The sequence below is a fragment of the Manacus vitellinus genome, unplaced genomic scaffold (assembly GCF_001715985.3).
Source record: "Manacus vitellinus isolate BGI_N305 unplaced genomic scaffold, ASM171598v3 scaffold_21_pilon, whole genome shotgun sequence".
Classification (NCBI taxonomy): domain Eukaryota; kingdom Metazoa; phylum Chordata; class Aves; order Passeriformes; family Pipridae; genus Manacus; species Manacus vitellinus.
In genome coordinates, this window is record NW_021939546.1 from 13,529,857 (window position 1) to 13,547,680 (window position 17,824).

At 49.1% G+C, this 17,824-nt stretch overlaps 1 protein-coding gene across 2 annotated transcripts in view; it reads right to left on the minus strand.

Moving 5' to 3' along the window:
• Positions 1-5,675: 5,675 nt before the first annotated feature.
• DMAP1 (DNA methyltransferase 1 associated protein 1) overlaps positions 5,676-17,824 on the minus strand; it is a 28,078-nt gene continuing 15,929 nt past the window's right edge. Inside the window, exons 8-10 of one of the 2 annotated variants that reach the window (XM_018072309.2) lie at positions 8,787-8,859; positions 6,673-6,956; positions 5,676-5,806 (exon numbers count right to left, since the gene is read on the minus strand). In XM_018072309.2, coding sequence (XP_017927798.1) covers positions 5,750-5,806; positions 6,673-6,956; positions 8,787-8,859 — 414 coding nt within the window. In that variant the 3' untranslated portion in view covers positions 5,676-5,749. Of the gene's footprint in view, positions 5,807-6,203; positions 6,957-8,786; positions 8,860-17,824 lie in introns of those variants that run through there. The other variant, XM_008924357.3, reaches the window with a different exon arrangement.

Sequence of the window (17,824 nt, forward strand, 5' to 3'; positions counted from 1 at the left end):
CACGTCCCCTCGGAGTCACCCAGCCCCGGGGCCCTGCTGAATGGAGCCCTCGTCCGGGCGCTGACCTGCAGGGAGGCTGCAGCCCCGGGCCCGTGCGTGCATGGCCTGGAGCGAAGCCGGTGACGGCAGCCAGAAGGGCAATACAGGCACTGAACTTGGCGGTACATGACTGCATGGTGTGTGGTGTTCCAGTTAAACCAACCGATAATGCAACCCCAGCATTTTCATTGTCTAGTTATTCCAATCCTTGCTGTAAATGTGCCACATGAATAAAGTTTGGGGGTAAAGGAGCCCGGGCTGTGCCCATGCATGTGTGAGTTTGTGTGGGGGGCAGAGGCAGGGGTGTGCCGCCTGGGTAGGTGGGAGCAGGGTGCTCCCTTGGGTACGGCACGTCCACGCTCCCCGGAAAGGCAAGGTCTTGGACTATGAAAGGGCGGTCCAGGTTCCCTGCTGCTGGGAACACTGCCCTGCTCTCCAGCATGGGCACTGTGGGTGGGCAGTGGCCCCACCACCACCTCAGCTTTGCTCGTGCCCCAAGGCAGCTCTGCCCTGAGGCTGCCACCAGCCTGTCACAGCTGGGTCATACCCACGGGTGCACACCTGGTGCAGCGTGACAGCCGCTACCACATCCCACTGGCATCTGCCCTGCCACCCTGCAGCCTGGCAAACCGTTCCCACACAGCCACTGCTGCACTTGGAGCATCTCAGCTACAGGCTGGGGCCAGCATGGCTCTGCCCTGGGCACTGGGGCACCCACTCTGCCCCAGCCAGCAGAGCCAGCACAAGCGCAGCACCAGGGAATGTGGGAGCCACATCCAGCTGGGCAAGAACTGCCACCGTTTCCAGGTGCCCAAGAGACCTGCCCGGAACCAGGGTGCCACCGGGTGATAGGGTCACAGGTATCCAGCTGGCACCAAGTGGGCAGCTCCCAGAGGGAAGGGGCAGCCACTTGTTCCATGCAAAGGTCACAGGGGCTGTACTGGCTCCCTCTGCAGCCCCGATCAGCTTTATTGACCCATTTTCGATGGAGTCGTCTAATTAGTTTTTTATGAAAACTAAGAACTTGGCCTTTGCCCTTTACTCCTGCAGGCAAGAATGTGACTCAGAGGACATTGTCACGGTGGATCGATGCCAGTCACACTTGAAAGGCAGATGGAGGGGACACAGGGTGGGCAGGTGGGCAGTAGCCCAGAGTGGGGCACGCAGCCAGGGCTGCCTGTGCCAGGACTCCCACCGCGATGCCTCAGCCCCTCTAAAGCCCTGCAAAACATGAGGTGCAGTGACCAGGGGTGCCTCTCACCACATGGAAACCTTGGGCAAGGCAGCAGGAGGAGGAACTGTCCTGACAGTGGGGGGACAACAGGACTGTTTCCAGCAGGGGCATCCCCTCACCCAAGCAAGGTGTACAGCTGCCAGAGGTGAGCAGCTGCACAGGGGCTGGGCACGTGGGATGCTGGATGGAGCTCCCCAGCCCGGTGTGGGCAGTGCAGCAGCAGCCTGGAGCAGCACCTGGCAGCCCCAAAGGCAGCAGGGGCTGCTGCAGCAACTCCAGCTGTCACCTGGTGACTGAGGTGGCTGGGCTCAGGGACAGCCACCGGCAGCCAGGGCTCCCAACAGGGTTAGCAGTGCCCAGCCTGCCTGAGGTGGAGGTGAGACAGCTCTGTGCAGCCTCACCAGGGCTAAGGATGGCTCTGCTCTAGTACAAGTGATGGGCTCTGTATTTACAGAACACGTAAAAAAAAAGTCATAAACCACAGCCTGCACTAGTGGCCACAGGGCAGCATGGGTGGCCCTGGGCAGAGCCCTGCACAGCCCTGTGGTCACCCTCCAGCACCTGCTGCAGGTGCCCAGAGGTCACACCACTGAGGGCAGATGGGGTTGGGGCCACAGCGCTGGGCAGGGGATGGCTCCCATTTTTCTCTGGAGCACTGCAGTGATTGCCCCAGCAAGGCCCCCATCCTGCCCCATGTCTGCAGGCAGCCAGCTGTCCCCGGCAGCTCTGGGACAGCTGGCACTGCCCTGCACACAGCTCCGCACCTCCTCCTCACCCCGCACAGGGGGCTCATGGCTTCTTCACCTTCTTGACAGAGGAGGAGCTGGAAGCCAACTCCCTTCACTTTCTCTACTCCAAGAGGGAGACAGGAAACGAAAGAAAAACCAGGGTCAGCAGGTGGGAGTGCCCGGGTGGTGCAAACACACTCATCTGTCCCAGAGCCAACTCCAGGGCTCCAACAGCACTCCGGGCAGAGCCCAATGGACCACACTGCCCAGCTGAAGGGAGAGCCAGGTCCTTGCACCACGGGAGGGGCAGAGCTAATCCAGCAGTGGCAAGGGGTTGGGATGGCACCCTCACAGGGGATGTCACCTCCCTGACATGGACAGGGCTTTGGGACGGTCAGGAGAAAGGGGTTGAGCTCTGCAACAACTCAGGAGCCCTGACCAAGAAACCTGGCATGCACCAAGCCCTAAGGAGCAGGGCCTTGAGAGAGGGGCAGAACAGCTCTGTGCTACGGCCAGCTGTGCCAGGGGTCCCCATGGCACGGCACCGAGCCTGCTTTGCACAAGGCACTGCAGGCAGAGGCCGGCACTGCACCAGCACAGCAACTCTGGTCAGGACCCTGCCATGCCCAGCCCTGCAGCCGTCCCCGATCCCCAAAGCCTGCAGAGCCACTGGCCCGGCCGGCAAACACACAGGGATGGACAAGCACCGACCCGCTCTCTGGAAGGAGCCAGGCCTGCCCATCCCTGCTCCTCCATCCCTGCCAGTCCCGCACGCGTTTGCTCCCGGCGGCAGCGCACGTCGTGGGAGGCCCCGCTGCCTCCCCCGGCGGGAAGCAGCCCCCAGTTCCCGCCGGGCAGACGGCAAACAGAGCATGGAATTTGCACGGCTAAAAGTTAAATACAACACACACACGGATTTCGTCAGAGGCCCTGGCACCGCTGCCTTCACGGGATCCGATTAACAGGGAAATAAAAGGGCCAGAGAACCCACACAGCAGAGTGAGCAGATGCCCTATAAAAATCAAATACAGGGTAATCAAGGGGACCGAAAGGTACATTTAAAAAAACAAAAACCCACCCTGGAAACAAAGGAGCTGGGCTTTGTGGCTTTCCTGGGAGGGCTGCGGAATTAATGGGGAAGAGCACATGTGTTTGATAATCTTTATATGGCAAAAGACCCATCTTTCAAATATGTCACAAATTCATATTAATCACCTTCCTATTGCCTTCCGTGGCACAGCTATTCCAGTTGCCTCGGGCAAAATTGGGAACTGTCTGGTTAAAAAAAATGTTTTACATTATAATTTACAAGAGCTTACAAGTCTAGTTTCTTTTAATGGAAAGAACGATTAAAAAAAAGAGAGGAATATATATACACCCTGGTATATATACACTATATATATTAAAATATATATATATAAAAGACAGATATTGTAACTCCATCTGGAAAGAGAGAACGTTTGATCTTAACAATGTAACTTCTAGCTTTCAAACAGGCTCAGAAAACAAGAAGTCAGCAGGAGTTCAGATAAAGGAAGCTTAAAAGTCAAATAATTCTGACTCTGAACCCGAGACTTCTTAGACTCAAGGTCCTTTCCTTTACCCATTAATGGGCTGACTTGTGAGCTCAGGAACAAAGTGCTGCAATGTGAGGATTTCTGAGAGTCACTCATTACAGATCACTGAGTGGAGTCTGAGTTGCGGAAATCAAAGGATCCAATCTGGAGTAACTGGCTGAACTTCTGCTTGGAACTAATTTGTTCCGAGTTCGGCTCACCTTTCACCTCCCGAAGGCCCCGAGTAAAGTCCCTACCGGGGTCAGCCTCAAACAGCACTGGGGGGATCCCAGCTCCGCTTTAATGGTCAGCAATGGGCACCGCAGCCCCTGGGAGAGGGTGGACAGGCAGCCAGGGCAGGGGAGAAGTGGTGGACACAGTGGGGCAGGACAGTGCTGGGCTTCCCGCTGCCCCACGGGCTCTCACTGCTGAGACAAGCAGATGCCTCTCCCAAGCTGGGCTAACACACCTTGCTGACATGTGCCCCATCCCCACTGCTGGTCAAGGCGGGTGGTGGCAGACGGTTATTGACACAACAGTATCTCAAAAGAGCCTGGTGTGCCTTTGCCCATCCATTCCAATTCCTGGAAATGAATCCAGGCAGGTCAGGAAGGGCTCAGGAGTCAGGAGTCTGTCCTATTCCCAGCTTTGCCACTCACTCCCTCCAACATCTGGAGCAAGATACTTCTCTCCAGGGAAACAAACCTGGCTTCAGGGGAGTAGCTGGTTTAGAGGTTGAACTAATCCACGTTTAATCCAACATGTAGAGTGCCGTGGACAGGCAGTGCTAGACAGCACAGAGGGATTCTCCAACTCAGAGGAATTTGAAGCGGGGAGATTAAATGATTCCCCCAAAGGCCCCGGCAGCTCAGTGGCAAAGCACAGGTTTGAACTCAGGAGTTCAAGGCTGGCGTGGCAGGGTTAAACCTCTCAGTCGCCTCCACAAGGGGAAGGGCAGGTGTCGGCTGCAGGAGGCGAGGGAGGGAATGGCCACCACGGAGCACGGCTATGCTTGCCCTCCAGAGCTGCTTGTTCCCACCCCCACAGCGCTGCCCCTGCAGGCGCCCCGGGGCAGGGGCAAAGCACTGTGCTTGCAGGGGCTGCTCCCCCAGCGCCGTGTCCCGGCCCCGCTGCCTCCCTGCTGTCCCCTCTGCACCAGGGCCTGGGACACCTTGGGGCAATCGCTGTGCGGGGTGGGGACACGTGCACGCACCCCACCAGTCAAACAGCCAGCGACTGCCCCAGCCACCCCCCTTCTCAGCCCTGACCCAGCCCACCGACCTCCCAAGGCCAATTTTCAGCCATGATGCTGCATGAGAGGCACCAGAACGGCTCCTGCCGGCTCTGGGCATGGCAGGGACCATCACCAGGACATGACCTCCACTCAGCTCAGCCTATCCTTGGAAAAGCCGGCTGTGGGCTGCAGGTTGTTGATCTCTCCCACCACCACATTGCCCAACAACTGCAGGAAAGGTTCAGGGCAAGAACAGTGACAGGCCCTGCCTGACCCTCCAAAGATATCTGAGCCAGGCAGAACATGGTACAGCAGTCCCATTCTCCTCCTCTCCAAAATATCTCTCCAGCTGGGATGTAATTTCTGCCCCCCCTCAAAAGGTAGCAAAAAATGGTCACAGTGTGAATGTGCTTGACCTTTTGTCTTGGACTAATCTAATTGTGTCGTCTTTGTGTAATCAGCCGGTAAAGGTCAGTGCTGTATTTAACATGGGGGCCCTTTAGGTACTGAATTTGCCTTGCAGTGAATTAACTTGATTATATTTCTTTCAAATATGTCAGAGACCAGGTCAGTTTAACCCTCTCTGTGCTGCCTGGGCCCACCCCTTTGTTTCCAATTCTAGGAGGTGGCACTGGGGAACAACGTGGTTAGAAACACATGCATGGGCTCCCTCGTCCTGCAGCCACGGCCGCCACCACCACCACCACCTCTTCCACCTTCCCAACAAGCCAAGTCCCAAGGGAGAGCAAGTGTGCTGTAAATCAGCCCGAAAAGTTTGCAAACCAGGACACTCCAGACCACAGGGAGAGAGGGAGGGAGGGAGGGAGGGGTGAGATTCCAGATTGAATGCAGTAGGGGAAAAAAAAAACAATTCAGAAGACTCCTTTACAAACATGAACCTGTCTCAGTGGAACTCTTCCTTACGACTCCATATTGTCACAATCAAATAGGACATTACTCAAGTCCAGGTTAACGAGTCGCCTCTGCCGTTGACAGATAAGGTGTTCTCAATATCCTGCAATACATTATACATTTTAGAAAGTAAGGGTCTGTGCCGCTACCAGGGGCAGTGTGTCTGAGGCGTCGGGGATGCCACGGTGTGGAGATGGGCAGCTTTCATCAGGCAGTTCAGCTCAGCTGTGCCAGGGGACTGCACAGAGGGGAAAGCAGCCTCAGCTGATCCCCAGGCATACCCTTGGCCCTGAGGCAGTGGTGAGGGGCTGGGCAGCCTGCCCTCCTGGAGGCAGGGAGGAGAGGCCAGTGATTCACATCCTGCAGAGGTACATGCACAGGACATTGCCACAGGGCTCGCACTCAAAGAACCCCTAGGTCTGGCTTTTCTTTCTTGGCACTGGAAGTAGGGTATAAAAACACCCCTCTGCTCTTCAAACACCTCTCTCCTTCCCAAGCCTCCTGCTCCAGGCAAGGCTACTGCTTGACCCCAGAGTCTCGGGCAGGTCATGGCTCATCACCTCAAGACTGCTTTCCCCACTTGCTTCCCTCTGCTGAGCAACCCTTACGGGACTGTGTCTAGACGGAAAATGCCTCAGGCCTGCAGCTGCACTGTTGCTGCCCTAGAGCAAGCTCTCATCACCCAAAGCCTCGCTGCTTTGGTCCACGGTGGCACCCACGTCAAGCCATCTGCCTGCATGCAGGATGTAGAAAGCCCTGCTGACCCCACCTGTAGCACCAAGAACACTGTCCAGCACAGGAGACAATCCCAGAGAGCAGCACTGGGACTTGGGGGGGAACAGGCGTGTTCTGCTCCCTTGGACGCGCATGCCTGGAGGGAGAGCAGGGCAGCATCCCCAGCGCTCGTCAGGGCATCTGCGTCGGAGACCTGAGTGCTCCCTGTTCTGCCCCCCCAACCTTCCTTCTCACCGAGTTGGGGGTCAGTGGTGCTCCTACTACATCAATGATCTGGTCCTTGGTATCTCCCTTGCCCTCCTCGATGCCAAGCCCTGTCTGGCCATCTGGATGGGCACCTTCCACGCTGAGGGGGCCAATGCTCCCAGCTTTGGCCAGGGCCTCGTAGCGGTGCCGTAACATCTGCAGCTCATACTCGCAGTTGGCAAAGGCTTGTTTCAGCTCGTAGAGCAGCACCAGGTCGCTCCGCAGCTCGTTGAACATCTGCACGATCTCCTCTGTGGGCATAGGGTTGAGATCTAGGGAGAAAAAGGGGTTCTGTTAAACACCCAGACCTACAACCTTACAATGGAAAATCCCTGGAAAGGTCCTGGCTGCCCTTTCACTCCCACAAAATATATGCCAGGAGCTTCACTCCCATTATATGCATCAGTAGCCATCCCTAAGGGTTGCAGACTTGAATTTTCAGGCTGTCCTTTGGTTCTGGCCAACGACTAAGGGTGAACCTGCAAGTCCTGGATTCAGAAACTGAAGGAAGGTACAGATAAGACCAGACGGCTGAACCTTGCTACCCACTAGGTTACATGAAGGGAGCTCTGTCTTACAGAGATACTGTATCCACACTGCCTCAGAGGATAGAAGAGCTCCTGCTGTTCCCTACACCTTTACCAAAAAAGGGTGGACAGGCTGAGCTCCCCTGCCTCTCTTGTCCTCCTCCCAGGGTAGGACTGAGGCAGAGAACTGCTCTACTGCTGTGTTTCAGACCTGTTTGTAGCAGGGACTGGCAGATCACCACCCCATGCCTTGCATTCTGCTGCACCCCACTATGCACACACACAGAGCCAGGAAGAGCTGCAAGTTCTGGAGAAGAAAAGGATGAAGCTCTGCACGTTTGCCCTGACATATGTTAATGGCCCCTGTCTGCAGGGCTGCCCACATGACCCCTTCCTGCCAGCAATGTGTTCACCCTCACAAAGCCCAGGTGTGGTTCTGCACTCAAAGACACAGCAGGGCTGGAGCACCAGGAAGCCCTCAAGATACGTGTGTTCTGTAAGGCAGGAGCGGGGAATCAGGAACCCCTCCTTATCCTCATGGAAAGTGAGCTCTCAGAAGCACTCACATCCTTCCCCAAGGCTTCCCTCAACAGTAACTCCCTTAGTTTTACAGTAGAAAAGGGAAATCGTCCTGGCTGAGCCACTTTGACCAGCCACAGGAGGCCTTCAGAACTGCACACGGTCTCCTAAACAACACACAGAGCCATAAACCAGTTGACCCAAAAAACTAACAAGACTTAACAGAAGCCAGTGCTGGGAGCAAGCTCAGTAATCTCTTGTAAATCACTAATAAGGCTTTTATTTTTCTTCTTTTTTTTTCTTTTTTTAAAATCCCCCCAGTCACAGCAGGGAGGGGGGACAGGGAAGGGATCATCAGGTGTTTAATCAAGAGGGACTGCATGCTGGGACCTGTAACACCTGAAAACTGTACCCACTGCATGGAGAGCAGCCACTGGCCACGGGCTGCACTTCTTCCCCTCCAGCTACGAGCAGGTATTGTATGTGTTAAGTGAACCCTTCTCTCTGCTGCTAAGACACTCGAGCTCAAGAGTGAGGGATGTGTGTTTACTCGCCTTTCAGCAGAGATGCTCCAGATTTTCACACAGCATGCAACCTATAAAGGGGGGATGAACAGTCCCAGATGCATTTTGGACTTGCCACCGTGAGCAGTAAATTAAGAGGAAACGAAGCTTAAAAGCGAGACAGGGCAGCCCTGAACAATGCATGTGCCATGGTCACTAACACACTTAGAAGTACCTCTCCTGGCAAGGCTGAGATTTGCCTTCCTAATACTGTGCTGCCTCTCTTGATGGTTAAAAAGGCCCAAACAAGAGAGAAACAAAGGCTCTTTTAAAAGATTTTTCTACTGGGAGGAAAAAAAAAAACCCTGTGCATCTTGTTCTGGCTTTTACCCTCTCTTTTTTTTTTTTTTTAAACACATAAAATATTTTAAAAACCATTCACATACTGTTATTCAAGAAACTGGCTGTATTACTAGGGGAAAAAATAGCCCATCTCGAGAACAAAGGCTAGCTCTGTGTGTCTCTTTCTCTCTCGTGTGCCCCCTTTACTCACCTACTCCGAGTTCCATCAGCATCTGCTCCAGGGCTTTAATCTTCTTCTGTCCCACCGAGCTTGGCAGTTTCATCTGGAACACAAAGGTAACAGAGCCACACAGCTCAGAGATAGCCCTCACTCACAGCCGTCTAGTTCAAAAGGCAAGAGAGCTTTTCTTTTTATAGTGCAGGGGGAACAAAAAAAGAAAGGGAGAGAAAGGAAAATCAAGTGGTAAGAGAGGGAGACAGGGGCTGAAAGTTTTCAGACTAGGTCCGAGGGCAGGTATTGAAAAGCCCGGTCGTGAGGGCTTTTATTTTCTCTCTCGTGTGTGTGCAAGACACGCTGTTTTACAGTTTCCATGTGTCACTGAATTAACAACAAAAGTTCTTCTTGGCTTCAAACCCTCTCCTGCGGTGCCCAGCCCATCAAAGGGCTCATTTACACAGCAGCTAATGTGCAATGCTGCCCTACTTTATTCGCTTTAGCCGGCCTGATTAGACTCATGCGCTAACAGACTCACTTCTCCTTTTACCTGCTGAGCCCCAGACCTGTGGGATTCATTTACAGAGCAGGCTTTGTAACAAAGGGGAGAGACAGAGAGAGCACAGTTACTTGACTGGCGGAAGTGTGCACACACATTTACATCGGAGCTAAGGGGCTAGGTGAGAGAGGAAGCATCAGATGTGAGCTATGAAAGAGATTCGGAGCTGGCCAGGAGAGGAAGAATGCATACACTTAGCAGGGTCCTTCCTCTGCATTCATTTGGGCTCTAGCAGGAGTGCTAGCTGCTCAGACCAAGCATTTATTAGATTACCAGCAGCACAAATGCAGCTGGCACAATATGGCAGAGAGAGCAGGTTTCTAAGCCCTGCAGATACATCCAAGAAAAAATTAAAGCATTCAGCTACACCAGCAGACACTCCATGAAAGAAATTATTCTCAATGTCACATTGCCAAACATCTTACTGCACCCAGGCATAGGCTGCCCCTCCAAATCCAACCCTGGATGCCCATCACCAACCCAAGCTGCCCAGCAGGGCATTGAACAGCCAGGAGGCAAGAGCATCCTGCAGACATCCAGCACTCCACTTACTGATCAGTGGCCCAAACCTTGGCCAAACCAACCCAACATGGTTGGGAATGACCTGAAGAAAGAGACATTCTTCACTCCACCCTAAAATTGGCCTCTCAGATGAACTTACTGGGGGATCCTGTGGTCACCTTACTTCCCATAAGTCACATGCTGGAGTCACCAAAAAACAGACAGCCCAACGCCAGTTTCCCAGATTAGACCCATCATTTCCAGTGTTCCCTGCCCCACACAAAAATGACAAGAGGCACCAACTGGAACTTCTTAACTTGGGGGACACTAAGAGTTAGCAGAGCCCACTGAAGAGCTCTGGACACACAGTAACTGTGTGATTATCACAGCCCTGAGAGTCTGTCTTCACCCCTGCTCCAACACCAGCATCATTGTCTTTCTAGCCAAAGGCAGGATTCCCTTCTGTTTAACACCAGCTGGCAGAAGCACGCTGGACACCAACCCAGCTTCAGGAACAAAGGACAAGAAACAGGAGAAGTTCATCCTTGGCTAGGCTAGGTGGACAGACAGGAGGTCTTGGTTTGTTGGTCAGAGGAAGAGCACAAGTTTTTCTCCTGGGAGGCCTCCATTAGCTCAAGGAACTACTGGCAACAGAAACGATTAACCTGGCAAAGACTTCAACTGTGATGTTTTGCACGTCTGGCTCATGTCCCACAGGAGTCTGGTCAATGAATACTGAGCCAAAGTGTTCACTGACACTCCTGAAGATTAGAGGATGGAGCAGGGAGAGGCAGGACAAATTAATTTAACTTCAAAGAAAGGAACACTAGAGATGCTCAGGAGGAGTGGGGCTGGGAGTTTAGTTTAAAAACACATCAATTAAGCTTCCTTTTAATTCAGGTAGGAGGATCTGGCCTGCAAACAGGAAGGCTTCATTGGTTTCTCAAAGCAAGAGTATATTTTAATTTTACCATCATTAAGAAAATGTTATGATTTATGTGGCTGCTGTCGGCCTAATATCTTTAGAATTTAGCTGGCTAAGCCAATTCATCTCTAAGACTGATGAAGGCTGATTGCTCTCTATGCAAAATGTATTAAAACTAAATGAGCAGTCTATTACTCAAACGCTGCTGATAATCTGTTAGCCAGGGTCCGTTAGCTGGGCTGCCTTGTTGCAAGAGAAGCCTTCATGCCCTGCACAGCTCTGATAAGCCCAAGCTTACTTCAGAAAGCCCTTTTCTGTTTTGTTCTTTTAAGTAGATGTCCAGAGAAGCACAAGAGTGCTGGAAGTGGTGCTCACTTGCCCTCATTCCCAAAGAATGAGGTAATTTGCCAGGACCACAAGTCCCAGCCAGTGGCCCAGAGAACAGCTCTCTGGCCTGAGATGTGGGCACTGGGACATGTGGTTTCTCTGGGTCACATCTCTGCATTAACAGAAATGCCACTCTGGGCAATATTCTTGCTTACACCACAGCTCCTGGCATTTTCTTGGTGTTGTCATGGGTTGAGTCCTCTGCAGGGGCTGAGGAAAATTATGTTCCTCGGAGAATTCCAGTGAGCAACCACAGCTTCCGAGGTGAATGGCATTTGCCCTTTTCTTTCCTTCCTCATAGTAGACTATTATTGTTATTTATTATCTTTAAAGTCCCCATATAATAATAATACCTGGGAAACAGATTGCTCCCGTCAGAAAACTGATTAGCCGGGGTTTTTGAGGTTACTATATTTTGGATGCTCTTCTCCTTTGACAGCCTCTCCCTACAGTCCTCTTTGCAACACCAGCCTGTGCTTATAATTACACAAACGTAGCTTTTGATTTAAGGACTGTAATCCTTTGTCCCTGCTATAAACAACCTGCATTAAACACATGAACTGCAAGTACCAAGAGAAAAATAAATAAAGAGCTACTGAAAATTGTGTGAGTCAACACCACAAAGCCACAGTACCAGAGCCTACCTGTGCAGAGAGGAGCCTGGGATAAGCAGAATCTACTGGCGTGCACTTGGCCTGGGAGGCACGGAATACACTGGTACTGACCTGCTCTGCTCTCCCCTGAGGGAGGAGGACATGGCTTGGGAGTTGGGCCATGCAGCTTAAATAGACCCAGAACCCACCACACAGAGACCTTTGGGGTGGGCCCTGAGCAATTCCATTTCTCTAGAGGGTCTCACCACGGAGTCCCCTTGAGGTCTCGCATGATACAGGGTTTTTATTTAATGTTCGAGGCATTCCGCCAACAAAACCTTGCTAATTCACACTAATGACTAGGAGACCTACTGCAAATTAATTGCTAATTGGCAAAATTCATTAAATGAACAAACAGCATAAGGAATAACTGAAGATATAGCCTCCCCAAACAGATTTGGTTCATTTATTTTTGTGTGCCATTCAGTTTTCATGATTTATGCTAATACTTTTAAGCATAGTTGTAAATGTATTTGAATCTATTTTAGTAGAGTAACGAAGTCTAAGTAGCAGCAGAGCTGGCAACACAGTCCCCTGGTATGTCTTACAGCATCACCACCTGGCAGGTAGAGACTGTCATGGGGATCTGCAGTAGGAATGGAAGAGGTCTGCAGGATCTACAGACACACTCAGCTAGGTCCCTCAAGTGATTACATCTGTGTGGCCATCTTAAATGTCCTGCTCTCAATTAATCACTTTCTTCATAAATGCTCCTTTTTCTGGTGCTTACAACTGCCCAGCCCCCCCATCAAAATCCTCTTTTGTGCTGAAACCTTTTGTTTGGTGTATCACCAAAATACAAGGTTTTTAAAATTAATCAGTGGTTATTTAAATATTTCACACCCCCTCCCCAAGCTGCACTTCATTTTAATTCAATTTTGAGATAACCTTTTCCTTAAAAATCAACCTTCCCTAACCCTAAACAATATGACTGTCCTAAAACTGATAATCCTAAAATCTCCACACATCTGACCTGTGTCTGTACAATTGTAAACCTGGGGTTTTATGCACCAGCACCAGTTTTGTTCAGCATTATAATACAGCTCACTGACATTGAAAACCACCTTCTTGGTGGATTTCAGCAGCAAAAAAAAAAAAAACTTTCTCATTAGGCACTTTCTTCATAGGTATCTTTAGAGCACTGAATTGTTTAGTGGGTTTCCAGGAAGAAGTGCTAAAGTTTCAGATGAATAACGTTTTTTGCATTTTCTGCCTGAAGGTCAAACTTTCCCTGGGCTGCACGGCTCTACTCTGTGGGAGCAGAGAGCCTCCACTCCTGCACAGTTTTAAGACTCAAGGAAGGAAAGAACCACATTAAGCACTTTAGTCTTAGCACTCTGGAATTTAAAAAACCCCAACAGAGAAATTCCATTTCGGATGCGAACGTGCACGTTTCTGAAACTCTGAGGTGCTTCACTGCTCGGAACTCAGGTGCTGCGGTGGAAGGTGGATGGGCACGAGCAATGGGTATATGCAAAAGTTAGAAAAGTGTGGAACTGCACAGGTATTCTCTGTCTCAAAGAACATACTTGCTTCCCTCTGCCCCAGCTTACAGCTATGGACTCTATGTCTTATGCCTGTGCCTGCTGATCTGTCACACTAAGATTTGGGACAGGTAAAAATAAGGATTAATACCACTATGCCATCTCTACTACGCTATGTAAGACATTAAACACGCAGCCATCTCTTTGGGGTGGCACGTGACCACCAACTTGCTCCAACAGTGAGGCTTAATGCTAAATAAACCAATCTTTTAAAAAGAAAACATTACTATAATAACTTATGTAAATGGTTATTTCAGGGGTTTTTTGGACTGAAGTGAAACAGACCTCACAAATCCCCAAATCAATTGTACACAAATATAAATTCTGTACTTGAATCATCCTGGTAAACTAAACCAGTTTTACAGAAATACACCTAGTGAAAGCTTTGTCAAGGTGAGGGAGGCCAACAGATTCCAAAGAAGCGCAGCACATGTAGGCATATGGCAAAGTAGCAGCTCACTGATCCTATAAACATTAATGCCTCGTTATTCATCTGCAGCACTGATTCAAGAGGTAAAGCTAAGAGAGATCTCCTAAAGGAACCAAAGGTCCTGGAGCATCAATGTCACAGCAGGATGGGTTTTCACCAGTGCAGGCAAGAAGGTATTCAAGGTTTTTATACTCTCCCACCCTTTCTCCCCTAGGAAGAGGGTACAGATAGCTTTGACACTACACAAGTGGCCTAAAATTAGAATTACTTGGAATCCACACAGTGATGGCTGAAAACCTGGAAAGCACCAGCTTTCTCCCAGTTTGACACACAGTTTGTGACAAGAAACAAGACAACTGAGAAAACAAGAAGAATTCACACCTTGCCAGGACTGCCTGCCATTTAGAAGATGGTCATCTTCCTGCAAGCAAAGCATTATCTACCACTTACAAATCCTGAGATTCCCTGCCCTCAAATACCTTTTGCTTTAAAAATAGCACAAGCCTGGAAAATAAATGCAAAAGGACTACAGAAAGTGTTTGTGTAAGGAAAAATAAGAAAACACATGGTGCAGAAGAAAGAGCTGCACAGGACGTTTTTTACTGGGGGCTATTTTATGCTAAAAATGCATTACCAGAACGACACTATAGAATTTTGCTTTAAGCAGATCTGCAGATTCCCCCTGCAGTCCTACCCCTGCCTCTCACTACAGGCATGGAGACCAAGCTGAGACCTGCAGAGGTGGCTGCAGAAAACCTGACTGGCTGCAGCCCCTAAGCTGCATCTGACTGAAACAATTCCAGAGCACAGAAGCGTGTGCTGTGATCGCAGGGAGGGCCCTAAGACGGCCCACAGGAGGGGAAACTCCAAGGATACTCTCCCATAGTATAAGAACCTTTCGTGAACTTCCAGATCAGACACAAGAAACTGTAGCAAAACATGCATTTAGTCTTGATGTTGCTTTTCTCTTAAATAATTTAAGTGAATCTACACTCACACAAATACAAACCACTGTGACTAATTACAGTCCGATCATTATATTGGTTACCCTAATGAAAAAAAAAGTGATATATATGGAGCTCTGCACAAGTTACATACAATAAAATTAGCTAATGAATGGCACTCAGGACTGTGTCACTACAGGCACACAAAGGTAGTAAAAGCTTCTCAAACTGGGCCAGGACTGACAAACAAAGGCCTCATGCTGCATGGGCACTGTTTGGTACTGGATGATTCAACAGAAGCAGCAACACAGTGTGTCCTTTCCAGAACTACAGTTTATTTTAAAGGCCCCATTCCTGTACCCAGAGTGCTCTCTTTACACCTGACAACCTACTAAGGCTTTGGTCCAGATGCTCTCCCAGTCCAGTAACCTCCACGAAAAAGGTAAAGGATGCATTTTCTTTCAGCAAGTTAACATTAGGTGCCTTTCATTAGGCACCTAATAAACACTAGTTTAGCTAAGAACAAGAATGGAGGGAGAGAAGTGCTGAATTCACCTTCTGTAGTTCATTCAAGATTTTGTATCCTTTGCTGTTCCCTTTAAAAATAAATGCACCAATATTTTAGCTTTATTTCATTCTCTACAGGCAGGAGTTTGATTAGGAAATGCACCAGCACTCTCTTGGCCCTAATTAAAGGGCATATAACACAACAAATAGATGGCAATACCACAACATGAATTCGATCCAGCCTGCATCATTTGTTCATAACTTTTATTCACAGAAATGAGAATACTACTTCCCTTCCACACTTCTGTCAGGCTCCCCATGGAAATTACTCTTGCCCACTCTCTCGTAGAGTGCAAAACATACAACTTTGCTAATGAAAAATTGCTAACAGAAGCAACAAGCACATCTCAGCTAACTAATCCATGGGATGTCCAGACCTGGAAACATAAACTTTCCTAACTAATAAGGGTGTGCTGATCTCCATCAGATTGATGTCAGGATGCCTTGGAGTGCAATCAATAAAAAACAAATAAATAATTAATTGCTCCAAGTAATTAGATTTATCAAACCCAAATAAAAATAACTGATATTTTATGGAACTGCTTCCAAAGCTGAACCTCTGAAGGGACAGCATTGATCACAGGAGGACAGACAGATGTTTCCCATGTTCACAGCCGATGAGGTCTGGGTTTGCATTAATGACAGGGAAGGAACAGAGCCAAGAGTCTCCGCTGCAGAGTAGACAGGCAGCGTGCTTGGCCATTTAATTACAGGTCAGATCAAATACAGAGAATAAACATGTCTAAACACATACACACAGCCCCATCTTCCTCTAGAAATATCATTCACCTTGGAGGTGCAGTAAGTACTTAGTTCTCACTCTGAGAAAATTAAAAAAAAAAAGGGAAAACACACACACACGCTTTTCCCCCACAACCACGGTAAATTCTCATTCATTAATCAGTGCTGAAAAAAGTGCTCAGCAGGCTACTAAATATTTAAAAACTGTTGAGTGTGAATATTTGAATCAATGGATACTAAAGCTCTACTTGTAATTTTCCTTCCTCTACTTCTTTCTTAATTTGTTCAACTGGCAAATTGTCTACAAGATCCCAGTTAGCATATGGAGCCAGGTTGCTGGCTGGAAGCCTTTTCTGAGGGGAGGAGGCCAGCTTTGAATGACTAAGCTGGAACATCCCTCAGTCCTTTCTGCAGATTGAGAATTCTACAAACTCCTTTTCATCATGGAGTTTTGTCTTGTTTCCAGATGAGACATCACTCAATCAATTCTCTTTCAGTTCCTTTGTTTCCAAACCCATGACAACAGAGCAAGGACACAGATGTATCCCTCAACATGCAGGAGTTGGGACAAACATCCACCCCTTTCCATGCATCACCTTCCTCCTTAAAAGCACTGCTGCAAAAATTCAGCAGCAGTACCGAAATCATAAGTTAAAATTCACAGATAGGGTCAAGAGAGAAGAATAACTCAAAACACAGTGCAGAGATGTTAGGTATGCCAAAGTCAAGCACTTTAAACACAATGAAGTCAAAGACAAAGGTTAAACTTAAAAGAAAGCTGAACATGACATGCTACAGAAACACTGTGGTGAAACCAAAACAAACTCAGCTCTGCCCTACAGAAGCAACATGATGCCCAGATCACAAATGTGTGGTTACTGTTGGTTTGTCTGGGTCCTGGAAAAGATTCAAGTTCAACAGCTCCCATTTTCCTTTCCTTCAGGCAGATCCTCAGCAAAGGATTCCTTCCTCATAGCTCCCTGCTCTCCTTTAGTCTCTTCCTCACCTTTCCCTGTTCAAATTCCCTACCACCTTTCATGTCCTCTGGCTCTTTGGCTGTCTGCCCTCTCAGCTGAGCAGGCCTGGTATAACAGGACATTTTCCAGAAGCAATGCTTAGGATTAATAACACATTTCTGATCTTATTTTCATAACATGGTTTTACTAACAGCAAAGGTAAAGGAACTCTTGAAAGGCTTGCCCCCTTCCAAAACATCTGCTGCTGCCTCCTGTTCTCAGTGGCACCAAGGCAATACACTGCCTTGAATTAAGAGGAAGCTTTTCATAATGCCCAGTTTCCCACTGCCTTAGAGAAACTTGCAGCCTGTGCTGTCAGGAGGCAGAGGGGAAATCCCATGCAGAGCAAGGGCACAGGGGCTGTGGCCTTCTTTGCCTGTGGCCACAGTCCCATGGAGAACAATGGGAGACTGAAGCCACTCTGATAGAAGGCAGCTTGTCAAACTCACTGCAGAAGATTACTCTTCAGCGTCTGCTGAAGGAGAAACTTTCGGTTATGAAGAATAATGGCTGTAAGTGACCATTAATCCTAGGGGGGAAAAAATAGTCTTCAAATTCAGCCTGTCCATAAGATTTTGTAAGCTGTAACGACAGGGGGAATTTGAAAAGCCAGGGCTATTGTCATAAAAACTACTGGGAACAAATTAAGTTGAATACGGATTCCTAACTTTTTCTTCAAGGACTCATTTCTATAAATTAATTTTAACTCAAGATTTCAGACTAATTGTAAATCCTCAGGAAAAAAAAAAAATCTCTAATCAAAGAGTAAGTGCTATTATCCTGGGGATGATATGGTACATTTTTCAC